General features: G+C 41.4%; 1 protein-coding gene across 5 annotated transcripts in view; it reads left to right on the forward strand.

Annotated features, from left to right (window-relative positions):
• The window catches only part of pard3aa (par-3 family cell polarity regulator alpha, a), a 288,433-nt gene that overhangs the window by 141,479 nt on the left and 131,028 nt on the right, over positions 1-15,926 (forward strand). For all 5 annotated transcript variants that reach the window (XM_048265859.1, XM_048265861.1, XM_048265858.1 and 2 more), the window contains 3 exons: positions 402-530; positions 11,487-11,675; positions 12,141-12,311. In XM_048265859.1, coding sequence (XP_048121816.1) covers positions 402-530; positions 11,487-11,675; positions 12,141-12,311 — 489 coding nt within the window. The remainder of the gene's footprint in view (positions 1-401; positions 531-11,486; positions 11,676-12,140; positions 12,312-15,926) is intronic.

Genomic DNA, 15,926 nt, shown 5'->3' on the forward strand with positions numbered 1-15,926 from the left:
TAATAATTGTTTACATATGTACGTTGCTTTGGATAAAAGTGCTAAATAAATAAGAAAGTACCGGTAAGTCAAATTGTACAGGATGTAAAGCTTGGTGCTGTTTCCAATCATATGTAGAAATAGGATAGATTATGTAACATTATATGTGCCTAACTAGGCATTTTAATGTGTAATTGTAGGCAAAATCGAATTTGTCTCAGAATTAGGTTCTTCAAACCTGCCTCAATATTTGTAAAAGTAAAACAGGAAACATTCTTCAACATCCCTTCTCTCTCTCTCTCTCTCTCTCTTTCTTTCTTCTCTCTCTCTTTCTTTCTTTTTTTCTTTCTTTCTTTCTTTCTTTCTTTTTCTTTCTTTCTCTCTCTCTCTCTCTCTCTCTCTCTCTCTGTGGGATGGAACAGGTGAATGGGGTGGACCTGAATGGGAAGACTCAGGAGGAAGTTGTTGCTCTGTTGCGCTCAACCCCGATGGGTGGCACAGTCAGCCTGCTCATTCACCGCCAAGAGGATGCATTTCTGCCCCGAGAAGTGGTAAGTGCAATTATTAGCATGTCCACACACACACACACACACACACACACACACACACACACACGTACCTTCGTAAAGGCTGACCTTTCATACACAGGCTGACTTCCAAATTGTTGCTTAGCCGGATAAGTAGTTCTGCTAAGTAGCACTACTACCTCCCTCCTCCTCTCCCCTTGTTCAGTACCTGGTCCTTGCCCTTTAAAGCACTCACGGCTGTTTAACGAGTGTCTGTCTCCTTCAGACAGACCTCAAATACATCCTCCTGGCTGCAGTGTTTGAGGAAGGGCTGAGAGACCTACAGTGGCCCCCTAACCTGTTAATGTAATCTAGGAGACAGGTCTGCCACCGTCTGTGTTTTATCAAGGAAAACAGTCTTATTCCAGTCCAGCCACTGACCATTTCCCATCAGGATGTGACGGAAGATATGGACCCAGATGTTTACAAAAAGCACATTAGCAATGAGGTGCTCCAAGAGGTCCTTCATGTCCACCAACACACACACAGACACAGACACACGACACACAGACACACACACAGACACACACACACAGACACAGACACACAGACACAGAATACACAACACATACAGACCACACACAGGCACATACACACAGAGTGACACTGATAGAAATACTGGTACTGGTTCAGCACAGATGTAGCGCCCATCACCACTTCTGGTTGCACAAATTTGAGAAAAAAACACACACACACTGACAGACGCACAAATGCACATAAACTCACCATCTTGGTCAAAAAAATCAGCCTGTTAAGTAGATGTGACTTGGACAAGCTCTTGCTATTATTTAGTGTTTTGCTGGTGAAAAGAGTGGTGATGTATGGCTCCTTAGTCCTTTGCAGTGACATCTTTTTCTCATGCTGCCAGACATCCCCTTAGCCCATATTCAGAGTAGATGCAGACATTTTTCATTGGCACGGGGGGATTACAAGCATGGTTTATGGTTTCAGTGTCAGTGTCAGTGTCATTCAGATTCCCACAAACATCACTAGTGTTTGTGTTTTATTGATGGATAATAAAAAAACATAAGCAGCTTCATTTTGATGCGATGGTAAATATAGTGGATGAATTTGATGTCTGATCTGACTCCATCCTTCTCTCTCTCTCTCTCTCTCTCTCTCTCTCTCTCTCTCTCTCTCTCTCACACACTCACACACACACACACACACACACACACACACACACACACACACACACACACAATCACCTTTTTTACAAGGTGTATACAAGTATAAACAAGGTACAAAGAGAGAAGAGGGAGAGGCAAGTGATTAAGCGAAGAAAGCTTCATTAGCCCCTTGTCGTTAACTCTTTTGTGTGTGTTTTTTATCTCAGGAAAATGTATATCCATAACATTCAGATTATTCTCAAATCCAAACAAAATAAAATTCAGATTACATTCTGGCTGCACTCTGGCACAGCTGCTGTAAATAAAATGAGACATTCTGATAGACAGACGTAATGCACGTAATCACACACATCCAAGCAGGATTGTTGGAGGGGGGCTTAGCTATTAGTACATTACGAGGTTCTTATTCTCAATGGGGAAGTCCTAAATCAAAACTTGATGGACAAGGAACATTACCCTAGTCGTAGAGTTGTCAGAAATGAGAGTGATAGCATTTCAGATGCTGGCTACACGGCAATAAATCAGTTGAGATCTCTCCGTATTGCTGTCTCTCTCAAACGGAGACTGTATATTCTCCTCTCTTGCCATCACTCCCTCTCTCTCTCCATTTGACGTTTGCTTTGTGATCTTTAATGTCAGCAGTGAAATTAGCTTCATATTTTCATAATGTCAGTGTGGGAGGAGGAGTATTTTATAGACCTCTACAGAGCTTATTTTCTTTGATATGCCTCACTCTTTTTGCACAGGCTAGTGGCCTGTTTAAGATTAGGCATTTGGATATAAACAGATTTGCACATAATATGTACAAAACCCTGCTCTCAATACACTGAAGATTGATAGAATAATATTCTATCGATCTTCAGTGTATTAAGAGCAGGGTTTTGATTTTTTTCTTTATCATAAATCATATTATTGCAATCTTTAGAATTCAAGCTGAAACTAAAATCAACATCAAACAGGGATGGTCTGACTGCAAATCTGCTGTTGCTGTTTAGCTGTAATTACTTTGGATTGCAGTGACTCTGGTGAGTTTGATCGCCCTGTGCGGTGGCTGGGTTGTGAGCCTGGTGCCGTGTCTGGGGAGTAGCAGACATTTCCAGAGAGCGTTGGGGGCTGATGCGCTTTAGTCTGAGGTGGAGACTTATTGACAGGGGCGTCAGTGCTAACCTTTACTCAGTGCTCTATGCAGAATCCAGTGGGGATGGGCGCTAGAAAAATGAGCTTTGAAGTCTTCAGCCTCGTCCCCACTCTTGGAGAGAGGAAGAAAGAGAATGAGAAGAAGAGCAAGTGTCCAAAGGTTCAGTGAACTCAGAAAACATTGAAGGGCTCTAATCAATGGAAGCGTGTCCTTGGAGAGGCTGAAATCTTGACTGAGAGGCTACTTGGTTTTATAGTTCAGGTGGGGGTGTGCGTTGGAAAAGCTGAAACCAGACACTAATGCTCACTCCCTCTAGTGGTATGGAGGTGATATACGACAGGAAGCTTAGTGTATTATTGTATAGTGTAATTAGCTTGGTGAGGGGAGGGACTCTCAGCCTTTTTTTTTCTGTGTAGTTTTAGCAGTCATTATCTTTTCTGTCGCGTTTCCCTTGTTATTGAATGACATTTGAAGGTAGCACTGCCATTGGTTGTGATTCTCTGAGAGATGTAAGTGTGAGCTGCCGTACTATCTGCCGAAAAGGAAAGGAGAAAATTGACAGATTGGGAGATGTTGGAGGTATGATAAAGAGAAAAGCGAGATGGACAGGTGGATAGGGAAGGATGCTAGGCCCGTCGGCATGGCGATGGAGAGCTGGAGAATGGAGATAGTGGTGAGGAAAGCACCTGGTGAGAGACATGAGAGTGTATGAGGGGAAGTGAGGCAAAGAAATGAGATAGAAATCACATGGAACTGTTGGCATGCAGTAGACTAAAAAAAAAAAAAAAAAAAAAAAAAAAACGAAAGTGATCTGTAGAAAAACGTCTTGCTTGAGCAAACTGTAAGAGGTGATTTCAGAGAGACAGACAACCTGCACTTGATGAAATCGTACCACGCTGGTCTGGTGACACACACATATACACACTGCACAGGGATGGCTCTCTGAATTATTCATGTCCACCGATGCAATTACCCACCATACTAATGCCTTGAACTGCAGGGGTACTGGAGCAGGGACATTTCAAACATACATATATGCCCAAACCTACAGGTGCAGACATAGACAAGCATACATATATTTTTTGGACTACATTTGCAAACAGTTGGAAGACTAAAAGTGAAAGGGGGCAAGATATGAAATAATGGGCATACAACTCTACTATTCCTATTTAACTATTTCATGTAGCATTTTAGCAGTAATATAGACTAAGTAGAAATACCTTACTTGTTGGTTATTAAACATTGCAGTCACCTTCCAAATGGTATATGCTCTCATGACCTGCATATAGAGTTTTTGCCAACTAAACTATCCAAATCCAATTTGTTATGGTGGGAATCATAAACCATGAAATATTACAGTTGACTTGTTTTCATGAAGCATTTGTGGCATTGAGGTCAAACCTGCTTCCCTTTTGTGTACAAATTGTCAGCCTGTGGTATATGTAAGTGAATATCCCTATATGGGCCAGTGTGAGACCAGTCACCGCTCTCCTCCCAACTCCACTCCTCCTCCAATCATTTATCATCTCATTTATATCATATCTCCCAGGGTGCCCTACTTTGAGTCACCACCATGGCTTGGATGGCTTGGTGTGAATGAAGATTGCACATCACCCTCTACCCCCTGCAAAATAAATCAGTCAATGTCACGCTTCAATGTGCACAATGTCGGGGGAGGGAGGGAGGGGGAGGGAGGGAGGGAGGGGGGGAGGGGGGGGGAGAGGGAGGGAGGGAGGAGAGGGAGGGAGGAGGGAGAGGGAGGGAGGAGAGGGAGGGGAGGGAGGGAGGGAGGGAGGAGAGAGAGAGAGAGAGAGAGAGAGAGAGAGAGAGAGAGAGAGAGAGAGAGAGAGAGAGAGAGAGAGAGAGAGAGAGAGAGAGAGAGAGAGAGAGAGAGAGAGAGAGAGAGAGAGAGAGAGAGAGAGAGAGAGAGAGAGAATTAGTACCAGCCCAGGCCACCGAAAATGAAGCAGTGGTGAAATGAACAAGTAACTTCTGATTTACTTTTTGAGTTCAGTTGCTGGAGGTACCTAGAATGTTTACCTTATATTCTGGGAGTTTGATCCAGAAGTATAGACATTGTGCCTGCAATGTTGTTTTGTTGTTATTGTTGTTGTGTAGATGTAGCTGTTTTTGCAGTTGATAATATTTTGTTGGAAAGTGTTTTTTGCTCAGGTGCATGCTACTTTTATTTTGCATGTTTGGAAATACTTGCAATTATCCCTCTATGTAAGAAAAGGGACTACTGTACACTACATTGTTAATATTGCAACCTGCATGACTTTCTTAATGGGACAACAGACATTTTAAAAGACTAAACAAATATATCAATATCATCTTGACAGTGTTTTTTTTTTTTCCTGAGCCCCAGAACTTTGCCAGGGCTGGTGTCGGCCATCACTATTGTGTAGAGCACAGAAGAGCAATTACCCACTACATTAAATTCCCCTTTACGATTATATCAAAACTTGTCACGGATCCATTAGGGGCCAGATCTGCCAAGCTTTCTGAGAATCTTAATTGTGCAATTAATTTGAGCTTCACATTACTCTGACACTCTGATTTATAGTTGGTGAGAGGCAGATAAATGAGTGACAGTGGCTATAGCAATAAGTGCAGGCAAGCAGAATCCACCCAGCCTTCAAACACATCAAAGTTGTGTGATTTTAGCAGTTTCATCTTGAATGAGATCTCATCTACTCTACATTAAGGACAAGCATTCTGCTTTTCCCCTCTGGTGTCTCCTCCAAAAAGCTGTTTCTCAAAGACATTCCATTCTGATCAAAAGGATGAACCTTATCTTGCATTCTTTTTGTATCTATTATATCTTGTTATAATCCCAAATATCCACATTCACTGGTATATCTGTATATCCTGTTCTGACTAAAAAGGCCATGTTCTCGCAAACACAGCTTTTGTTCAGCTGCCATTTTTTACCGGTTCCAGTACAGCTGTATAGGTATTTAGATAGTTCTTGCTGCATGTTTTTCGTTCCCAGAAATCCCTCAGTTGGTGATAGAAAGTTCACTGTTGCTGCAGTGCTGACATGCAGTGACTATCTGTGTTATCCATTTTGAATTTTGAAACAGTTACACTTATTTAAGCGGAGAGTTGGCAGCACGGTGAGTGCAGGTAGTCAAGGATGGCAAGCCACAACTGCAGGGAGTGTGAGTTGCATAGTAAAGATCCGTTTGACTGTTTCTATGGTAACGGTCTGCAGGGCAGTGAGGGTGTTGGCCAGGAGAGCTCATTGATTGGTTGATGTGAATTACACGCATATTTATCTGACATTATTTTAACAGCAAATATGCATATATTTGTGCCCTCTCTATACAGACACACACACACACACACAAACCCAGAGAGGCTTAGTGTGCTCATCTTTTATCTGCACTCTTATTTACACATGAACTTAACTTAGGTGAGCCTTGTCATGAAAGGGTGATTTACAAGGCTAGTTCAAGATGCAGACATTTTATTCATTAGCAGAATAGATCACAACAAGTGGAGGTTCTTTTTTTATTGGTGACAAACTGTCTAGCTAGTCCTGAGACTTTTTGGTTTTAACATAATTAGCTGTCTGCAGAGAGTTATGATCTCAAAATCTCTCCTCTCTTACTGTAAGGATGAGGTAATGTGCTGCAACCTTTTGCTAACAAAATGCAAAAAAGGAGGAAAAGAAGTAAAGGAAAGCAGGACGCCTTGTCCTTTGTCTTTGCTTAAATTAATATGAAAGGCCTTTTGCCAAGTTCAGTGGGTGAAAAATATATGTAGAGAAGTAATCAGCCAAGTTTTCTGTGCTAGGCTCTTAAATCCTTTTTGACAATGAATAAATTCACAGTCACCTGGAGCCATGTTATCACACTTTTCAAAAGAGGGTTTAACCTCACCATTTTAGGTGATATTTAACTCTTGTGAATGCTGACTTTGTCACAAATTCTTATCAAACTCTGGAAGATTATCACTGTGTTATATTAATAAAAAAGTTTGTCCGTTTGCAGCCTGTGAACAATTCTAAGTGAGAGCACTGGGGGACCAACGAATAGCATCACTTTTCATGTAACTTTTTCCCCAATAACCATTTTCTTGAATCATTGAGACTAATGCATGCTTATGACCAAACATTACTAATTAGAGAGGCCTAGAGGGCATTCAGCGGCTCCTTTGGAAGATGTATATGTGTCTGTTCATCAGGCCTGCCAGCATATGCACCCTAGTCAAAACTCAGCAGGACTCTCCAGCAGGTCCAAGTACCCATCTACCCATTTCGGGCAGAATGGCACAGTGCCTTGCACTCCCGCTGTGTAAATTACTGCCACCATTACAGCAGCCCAAGATGTTTAAGTTCAATTGCCCGTTTGAAGCCATCTCGTAATAGCTCCTTGTTTTTTATTTGGTCTCGCCTCCTTTCTCTGTAGTCTTTCAATTACTCACCCCCGCAGTCTTTTTTCTTTTGCAGATGAGCATCCTCATTGTTTCCCTCGGCTTTTATGTGCTGTTTGAAACATGCCAGGCAATATGGCAAAACATTGTGCCATCTTCACTTCTCCAAACTCAGCGCTCCCTCATAATTAAAGCCAATGTTGCCAAGTGCAGCAGAAGAACAATGACACTTCTGTTAACGACTTTCCAGCAGTTTTGTGGGGAAGCCACCTGTTTTCATTTAGTAGTTTTTCAGCAGCTGTTACAGTAATTACCCACACTCTGAGAGTGTATGTGTGTGTGTGTGTGCACTGGTCCAGTGTAGTGTGTCTGTGTGTGTGTGAGAGTGTGTGGTGCAGTTGCTGAGTGTGGTGATAAACAAGGTAGTTTGGGTAAATGGTTTGGATATTTTCTCTCACAGGATAACTTGAATAAGGAGTAGATGTTCAGTAGAAGTTCTGACAAATGGCACTGGGAAATGTTTTATTTTCTCAAACTAAACCTTATCCCTGTCATAAAGTAGTTATATTGTTTTACGTGGAATTCAATGTAGAAGTGCTATCCCCCCAATATACGCCAAGTCATAGTAGATCATTGACAAATTCTGTACTCAGTAACTCAGTAGTGTTGAGGACTAAAGGTGTTGAGGACAGAATGAATTGACATCACTGTCAACTTACTCATGGAATAATATGAAGGATATAGATAAGAAGTACAAAATCCGATTGAATGACAGCAGTCTTTTTGTATTTGCTGCTGTAATTATTCAGAAATATCTTATCTCCAAATGTTGTGATAGCCCATTACATTTTTTCAGCATTTTGAAGAGCCGTAGTAAGACACTGATAATGTCAAATCAAATTATAGACACAATGATGATGAGGATAGCACAATCATGTTGCACCTTATTTTGCAAAATATTTGCTTGGATGGGTATTTGTCCAGAAGATGAAGTTTTTGATGAGTTGAGATGAGTTTTTGAATGTCTTTGACCATGTTAGTCAAATGATGTTCACTATCTGGCGTTTTGGTTGGTCCATTTTGACCCTCCAAGGTGCATGGCCCTACTGTGACCCAGCATTGCGTTTTGCACCAGCCTTGCGTTAGCACTTTTGCACCAAGCAACAATGGAACCCATTCTCTGTATGCAGTACTTGTCCTTTTTTTCTCCTGCCTCTAATTGCGCTGAAATAAAGGCAGACTGACAAGCTTCATCTGAGCTTCATCCGAGGGGCGTTTTAATGCACAGCTTTTATCTACTGTCATTGGTAGAGAGTGGGAAAAAAGGAACAGTGCCGTGAAATCCGTGCTACAATACTTATCATGCACAAGCCCTCTTTGCAATTACATCCTTGAGTGATTTCTTTTAGGCTTTTTAAATTCATTTCCAGTAACCTTTATGTCACTGAATTTGAGCATGTGCAGAGAGACAATTTCCAGTCTTCGTAATTGTTTCAGGCGCTTATGTGCAGGAAAATCTTCAAGGTGGGGGAATAGGACTTGTGTGTATATGTGTATGGCGGGGATAGTGGATAATGATTGTTTATATGTATTGTTTATTTGTTTTTATTTAGCTTATCTTATTCTTTCCTCTGTTTTTTGTTTTTTTACCTTTTCTATTCATATCAGAGAGGTAATAATAGGAGGTAAATGCTGACGGAAAAAAAAAGATGAGCCCTTGCATTCAGGGAGAATCACATGTCTCTCCTGCTTTGATTTCCACAGACAGCCGAACCTCTTCTGTCCTGGAACAACAGGAAGCAGTGGAAGCATGCCATCATCTCTGATTATGAATTAATGAATTACTTGAGCACATAATTGGCTGTGACTGGAAGGAAGCATGGCATGTCCCCAAAGTGCTAGCCTTGTGGTGGGGAGGCAGGTAGTTGGATAGGGCTAAGACAGCTACTGATCATAGCAGGATTTGTGTAAATTACAATCACTGATTGTGGTGTACATACTGTGTGTAGAATATTCAATTTCTTAGTAGTGATTGTCTGAAAACAAGAAGACGGTTTCAGAAATAAATAAGTAGCTGCAGTGAACTCTATGGTATTTTAGAGATTAGTGTTTAGCGGACTGGTGCAGCGATTCATTAGCCATCTTCACTCCATACATCTCAACCCTTCCAGAGGAACTATTGGATGCCTAATGTTCCAAAAAGGTTGAAAAGTACCAAGTTTGATTGAATGTGGAAAGTTCATGGTCAATTATGACATGTTTGTATGTAATAACTCATGGCTCTCTAACAGCTGTGCTAAAAGCTGCCTACGGACCACTCCTTAAAATTGAGTCCCCCTCCTTTTAATAAAAAGCATTAATTAATAATAGAGACTTTCTGTGTAGAGGATGCACAGGGTCATTCATCTAAAGTGTCTACAGTGTTTTTGAGAGTCATATATCTCTGTTGCCATGGGTGCTTTTGGCAGAGAGTGCATCTGTCAAAACAGACTACACTTGACAAAAACCCCAAAATGGTGTCACTCAAAAAAAAAAAAACCTCACTCTACTCTTCCCTGTCTCCCCGACTCTCCCATTATTGCAAACATGTCTGTCAGTTTGGTGTGAGCGAGAGAATGAATAGTTGAATAGGAATTGTTTAATAATGTATAGCTTGTGTTAGCTCTTGTAAGAGTGTAGTTGGAGTTAAAAGCCAACCCCCACCTGTCCAGCTGTGGTATTTCCTGACAGCAAGCCACATGCTCCTGGGGTTGTCATGGTGACCTTGGCAATGCGTAATCATCTGAGGTAGGGCTAGAGATGGACTTTGATGAAATAGATTCCCATGGTGTTTGGGCAAATGTGTGGTTTGTACACGTGTATGTGTGTTGGGGTGAAACCTGTGTGCAGAGCCTACATAAGCCTACTGAAAATAGCACCTAGCGCCACCTTAAAAGTGCCTGACGTAGATCAGCTCAGGCCGCAGTGTGTGTGTTTGAATCATGTGAAGCTGTGTTTGTCTAAAAACTTTAATCAGCCATACCTATTTTTGTACATGTGAGAACTAATAAAGGAAGATGCAGATTAATTCAGTATCATAGCCATTTATAGATGGCATTTATATATTGCATTTTAGGTCATTTTGGCATTTTATTTGACATTTTGAATAAACTAATGTGGACTAATATGGAAAAAATACATTTTTGTTTTTAAAATGGGTTGTCTCTTTTTGTAGGTGGCCTTATTGTAGTGTGTTTTGTTAGTCAATACCATCTGCTTTCAAATATATGTTATCCATCATTTCATCTCCAACAGATACCATGAATCACACTGGGTTATAACAGCACATAACCCCCTGTCAATAAATTGGTCAAAGGGTCTACTTCTTTCTCTCATTGCAGCTACATGCTAATTGCTGTATCTATTTAAGTCATTAGTGGTTATTGCATTTGAACAGTAAGAGTGGTTTTGTGCTGTTCAAAAACAATGTATATGACCATTGTATATGTGGGCGCAGTGGCAATCACCTGCATTCATATCTGCTGGGGCTTTCCCACTGAGACATGTGCACACCCAATACACATGCTATGAAGTAGGCCTAATTAAGATGCATGGGACATTCTGGCTTACCACAGAATGATTTTATTCATATTCATATTTTATATTCAGGTCCAGCTTGCCTGTCCATCAAAGCCTCTCTTCCTTACGCTGTAGCACCCACACAAACATAATTAGCCTTTTTAGTCCCGGAGTTCATGATGTGCCCCTTCCCTTCCTATCATATTAATCTGCCTTTCTTTTCCTTGAATTACTCTGAGTGATTTTTCCACAAATTCATGTCTGTCTGAAGGTTGCCCCCCCACACACACACACACACACACACACACGCCCAGTAAACTGGAGGGACATGGACTGACTGACACTCATGTGACTGGTGGAGTTTGATACATTTAGAGCATAAACTAGTTTAAGCAATCAGTAATGTGCCTGTTGAAGGCACTGTAGCTGATGTTTCTTCTGGTCTACACAAACAAAGAGCAGAACTTTGAGGTGACTTTAGTGCCCCCTCACTGATAGTGCCTTAATGATTCCTTTTCCTTTAAGGATCCCAGCAAAATACAAAAGCATGGCCAACTTGACAGGGGGAAATTGTTACCTGCCATCATCAAAGTTGAGTCCGATCCCCTCTGTCACACTTGACAAGCTTGTGACCGTGACGAGAAATCAAACAAAATGGTGCCTGAGAGTGTGATGACTTTGGTTTCATGTGTCTCTTTCTCACTACAACTTTTTCATTTTCTCTATCTGTTGCAGAAGCCAGAGGAGGATGACCTAGTGTTGACCCCAGATGGTACACGGGAGTTCCTGACGTTTGACATTCCTCTAAATGACTCGGGATCTGCAGGGTTAGGTGTCAGTGTCAAGGGCAATCGTTCTAAAGAGAACCATGCAGACCTGGGCATCTTTGTCAAGTCTATAATCAACGGTGGAGCAGCTTGCAAGGTGAGAGTCATTTGATGTTTTGAAAGACACAAGTGATGGTCTCAAAACATAGCCTTCTTTTAAGTGCTATTGTGAATTACTTACAAATTAAGTAAAGGTTTTACCATGTATTTCTATACTCTGTTACTCTACTGCTACCATACAGTGCTTACTTTATTATTTCTTCTCATACATTTAGCTATAGTAGTGCTGTCATTTCTGTTCAGAAAAGATCAGTTTCCATGGTTACAGGAAAAATGTCAATGTTAAGAGAAGCCACTGAGAGCATGGTCTTTCTTTGTTGTCCTGGTGTTCAGAGTTAACATGGATCAGTGTTATTATACAGTGTTACTCTGATCTGTGGTCAGGGTCATAGTTATATAGATTTAGGTTCCTTCACCTAAAAAAACGTTGAGCTTTTCAAGTTATAGCCAGGTTGTAGGAAATTAAAATATTTTTGATGTGTGTGGTTGTGTATATCTTCAGGATGGACGCCTGCATGTCAATGACCAGTTGATTGCTGTCAATGGAGAGTCCTTGCTGGGCAAGACCAACCAGGAAGCCATGGAAACACTACGGACATCCATGTCCATTGAGAGTAACAAACGTGGAATGATCCAGCTCATTGTCGCCAGGAGAGTCACTGAAAGAGACGAGGTAACTAGTGAGGTTGCATCATCTCAGTCAAATGTACATAGATAGTATGTGTGAACCCATAAGAAGGACTGCCACATTTAGGAAAACAGCCCCATAACCTATGTTAATGCTAGTTTTTTCATAGCGCTTTTATTGTGTAAAGGTTTTTGAGTTGTACATCCTTGTTACAGTTTAAGTAAGCGTCACTTAAAATCAAAATCATTGTTAGTTGTGTAGAGACTATTCAAAGACTGATAGTACATGCCAACCCGCAGAGTATCAGCGCAACAAAGGCCGCCTGTAGCCATTTCTGTCTAGCCTTCTGATCTTCAAAAGAATCATATTGGATTTCCTAGCTAGCTCTCTTCCACTGACTGTCACCAGTGCGATTAATGGACACTGGGCCACCAATGACTGCAGACAGATGAAGGGATGGGGGTGTCTGTGTGGAGATTAAAAAAAAAAAAAAATGGAAGAAAAATGAAAAAGAGAAAGTGAATTAAAGTGAGTTGTTATCAGCCGAATGGCAAGGGAGGTGAGGGAGATCGAAAGCAATTCTGCGTCTAAAAACGTCTCTCACAGATTAAAGTGTGATAAGGAGCCCGGCTTTATGAAATATCAACTGTGTTTATTCCTCCGACCCCCCCCCCCTCTTTCTTCTAACTTATTTCCATGTGCATGTTTGTTTTTATTTCCGCCTCAGGCAGAGTTCACATATTCACAGAGATGAAAAAAAAAACAAAATCTAATATATATTCATAATGATGTATATGTTTATGTGAAATGCCAGTTTGCTTTGAAGAGAGTGAGAGCAACTGGTTTGTTGAGAGTGATGAAATGGGGAATGATGGCTGATTATGGAAATGAGGGCCAGTTTATTCAGCAATCACGCACTTCTGTTTGAAGTGGATCAGTGTGTGTGTGTGTGTGTGTGTGTGTGTGTGTGTGTGGGTGTGTGTGTGCAATAGCAAAATGTTGTCAGGGAAGGTGACAGTCACATACACAGTACCTCTGCTCCCTCCAACATACATACCTTTCATGTATCTCTGTAACACTCTCAACTCTCTGACACAGACACACACACACACACACACACACACACACACACACACACACACACACACACACACATTCTCTCCCTGTTATCTGGTGAGTGGATGCCTGTAGCTGCCAGGAGATCAGCTCTGATTAGTGGCTGTGTGAGGTTGATTGGTGCTTCACCTCCGGTATGTCCCTCAGACTGGACCTCATGCTGAGCCTCTGTCCCCTGACTCCCCCAAACAAACACTAAACCCCTTCCCCTCAACACACACACACACACACACACACACACACACACACACACACACACACACACACACACACACACACACACACACTACTCACTCTTCACTCAAGGTCTCCAGTCTCCAAAGTCCTCCAGTCTATTCCCAAGGTTAACCCTATCTGCCTGTCAAACTAAGAAATTTGAAAGGTTCTTTGGCTCCCCTAGTATTTCCCCCTGCGCTCTCTGTCTGGTAGCTTACCTCTCCGATAGGGGAAACGTGTTTGTATGATTGTGTAGTGAGGGTATGTAAGGTAAAGGTGAGTGGGATTTAGCAGAAACTTGCTGCCAATTGCCCACTGCTTACCAGGCAGTAACACTGCCTGTGCTTCAACACACCCCGAGTAATGGATATTAATGAATAAGTCCTCGTAGAAATAATGGAACAACAAGAAAGAAATATAAATAGCAGGGAGAATTTCATTGAGAACAAAGGAAACAGTCATCACATACACCACAACGTGTGACGAAACTGGCTGCAACTCTAAAGGAAGACTCAAGGAAGGGTCATCATCACAGAGGGCAAATGCAGGGCACAGGGCAACATTAAAAACGATAAGATTCGTCAGTGTCACCACAGATGGGCCACAGTCATATTCTTATGAGAGAACAAGCGTGTTCTACACAGCTGACCTCTGCAAGGCTCGGGAGATTATTTTTAGGGGTGGGATTGTCAGGGATCAAATTGGGAGTCATGTTTTCATGTCCAGGACTCATAATATGAGAACTGAATACACATGCATGCACACACACACACACACACACACACACACACACACACACACACACACACACACAAATACACACACCCTGCCCTGCCCCCACTCTATTTACCCCACTTTCCCTTTGGAGCCCTATTGTTATGCCTCCAAACATATACACTTGAATCCTGGGCCTTGTCATGCCAGTATGTCTCTGAGCAGATTCTGAACAAGTCCAAGGTCAGTCCCCTCTTCCTTTCTCCTAGTGTTTTTCCCCGACTCAAACAGCACTGATTGACAGACACTTTTGGTCGTGAAGGACACCTCAGAATTAATCCATGAGAGGCTTAGTTCCCTCTCTCTTGTATTACCCTGAGGAGAGTGTGGGGGTCTCTCTGTCTGCTTAATGCACTGCAGACCCATGTCCTTGAGCACATATGACCCTTACCCCCAAAGAGAGAATAGCTAGTCCCCATTGGGTTTGGTGGAGAGCCAAAAAAGGGATATGTGTGCTATGTGACAGATATTAATAGTCATGGTGAATTGAGGAGCTGAGACTAGCTTGATTTGCATGCTAAAGCATAATGATAAGAGTTAATACATGTGTGCCATCTGATAAGATCAGCGCCTCTCACAAGTACACATACCTTGTTGTAATGCTCTGAAATACATCTATCTTTTTGTTCCTTTTCCTGTGGTGGAAGTTGCCACGGCTAATTGGAGCAGACTGACAGATCGGTGCTTTTTTCAGAGGACAGTCTTGACCCAGTTAGTGTAGTAATATATGATTGGTCGGTACAATTTATTTCATTGAGCATTATAATTTAACTATGCTTCAGAGGCTTTGTAATATCCATCAGTTCTATTAATGCAGTTTTATATGTGTTCAAGCAATTAAACTCTCGGAAAGTCATTTTCAATTCAATTAATTTTTTATCAGTACTTTAAAACATACTCATCATCTTCATGTTATTCAGATGATTTCACCGTAAAGTTACTGGAAGGGATGAGGAAAGTTGAACGCATCCACCTCATTTACTTTTGCTAAAGAGACATGACACAATAAAACACTAACTCAGTTCATGAAACCTGCAAAGGAAATTGGTGGGAAGTGGAGGACTTATAATAAAACACAGCTACTGGCAGTTTCTAAGGGGGAGGACCTTATACAAATTTGAAACTATGTTTTTTCTTGATACAGTGTGACTATGACTTACACTTGTCAATACACAAACTAATGAATTCACAAAAAAATCTAATACCACACACATGGCTAGAGTCACAGTACATGTAATTCATTATTTACTCATGTTGGTGTCTATAATCGGATGTTTCATGAAGCATTAACTCTCAAATATGTTGTGTGCTGACTCATTTGGGTTTCTTTACCTCTGATGAACTAAGTTAAGCTAAGTTTAAACTGAGCATAGACACAAAGAATTCTGGAAATGCTTTCCATCTGCACATAGCAACTTCCAAAGCATTGATGTAAAATTCATCACCCCTATACAGGTGTGTGTGCGGCATATTTCTTTGTGCGTAATATGCTAGCTCCTACAATAAGACATTCCTGCTGCTTATTTGGGGTTTATGTTGCTTATGTGACCATAT

The sequence above is a fragment of the Alosa alosa genome, chromosome 16, assembly GCF_017589495.1.
Source record: "Alosa alosa isolate M-15738 ecotype Scorff River chromosome 16, AALO_Geno_1.1, whole genome shotgun sequence".
In the NCBI taxonomy this organism is placed as follows: Eukaryota; Metazoa; Chordata; class Actinopteri; order Clupeiformes; family Clupeidae; genus Alosa; species Alosa alosa.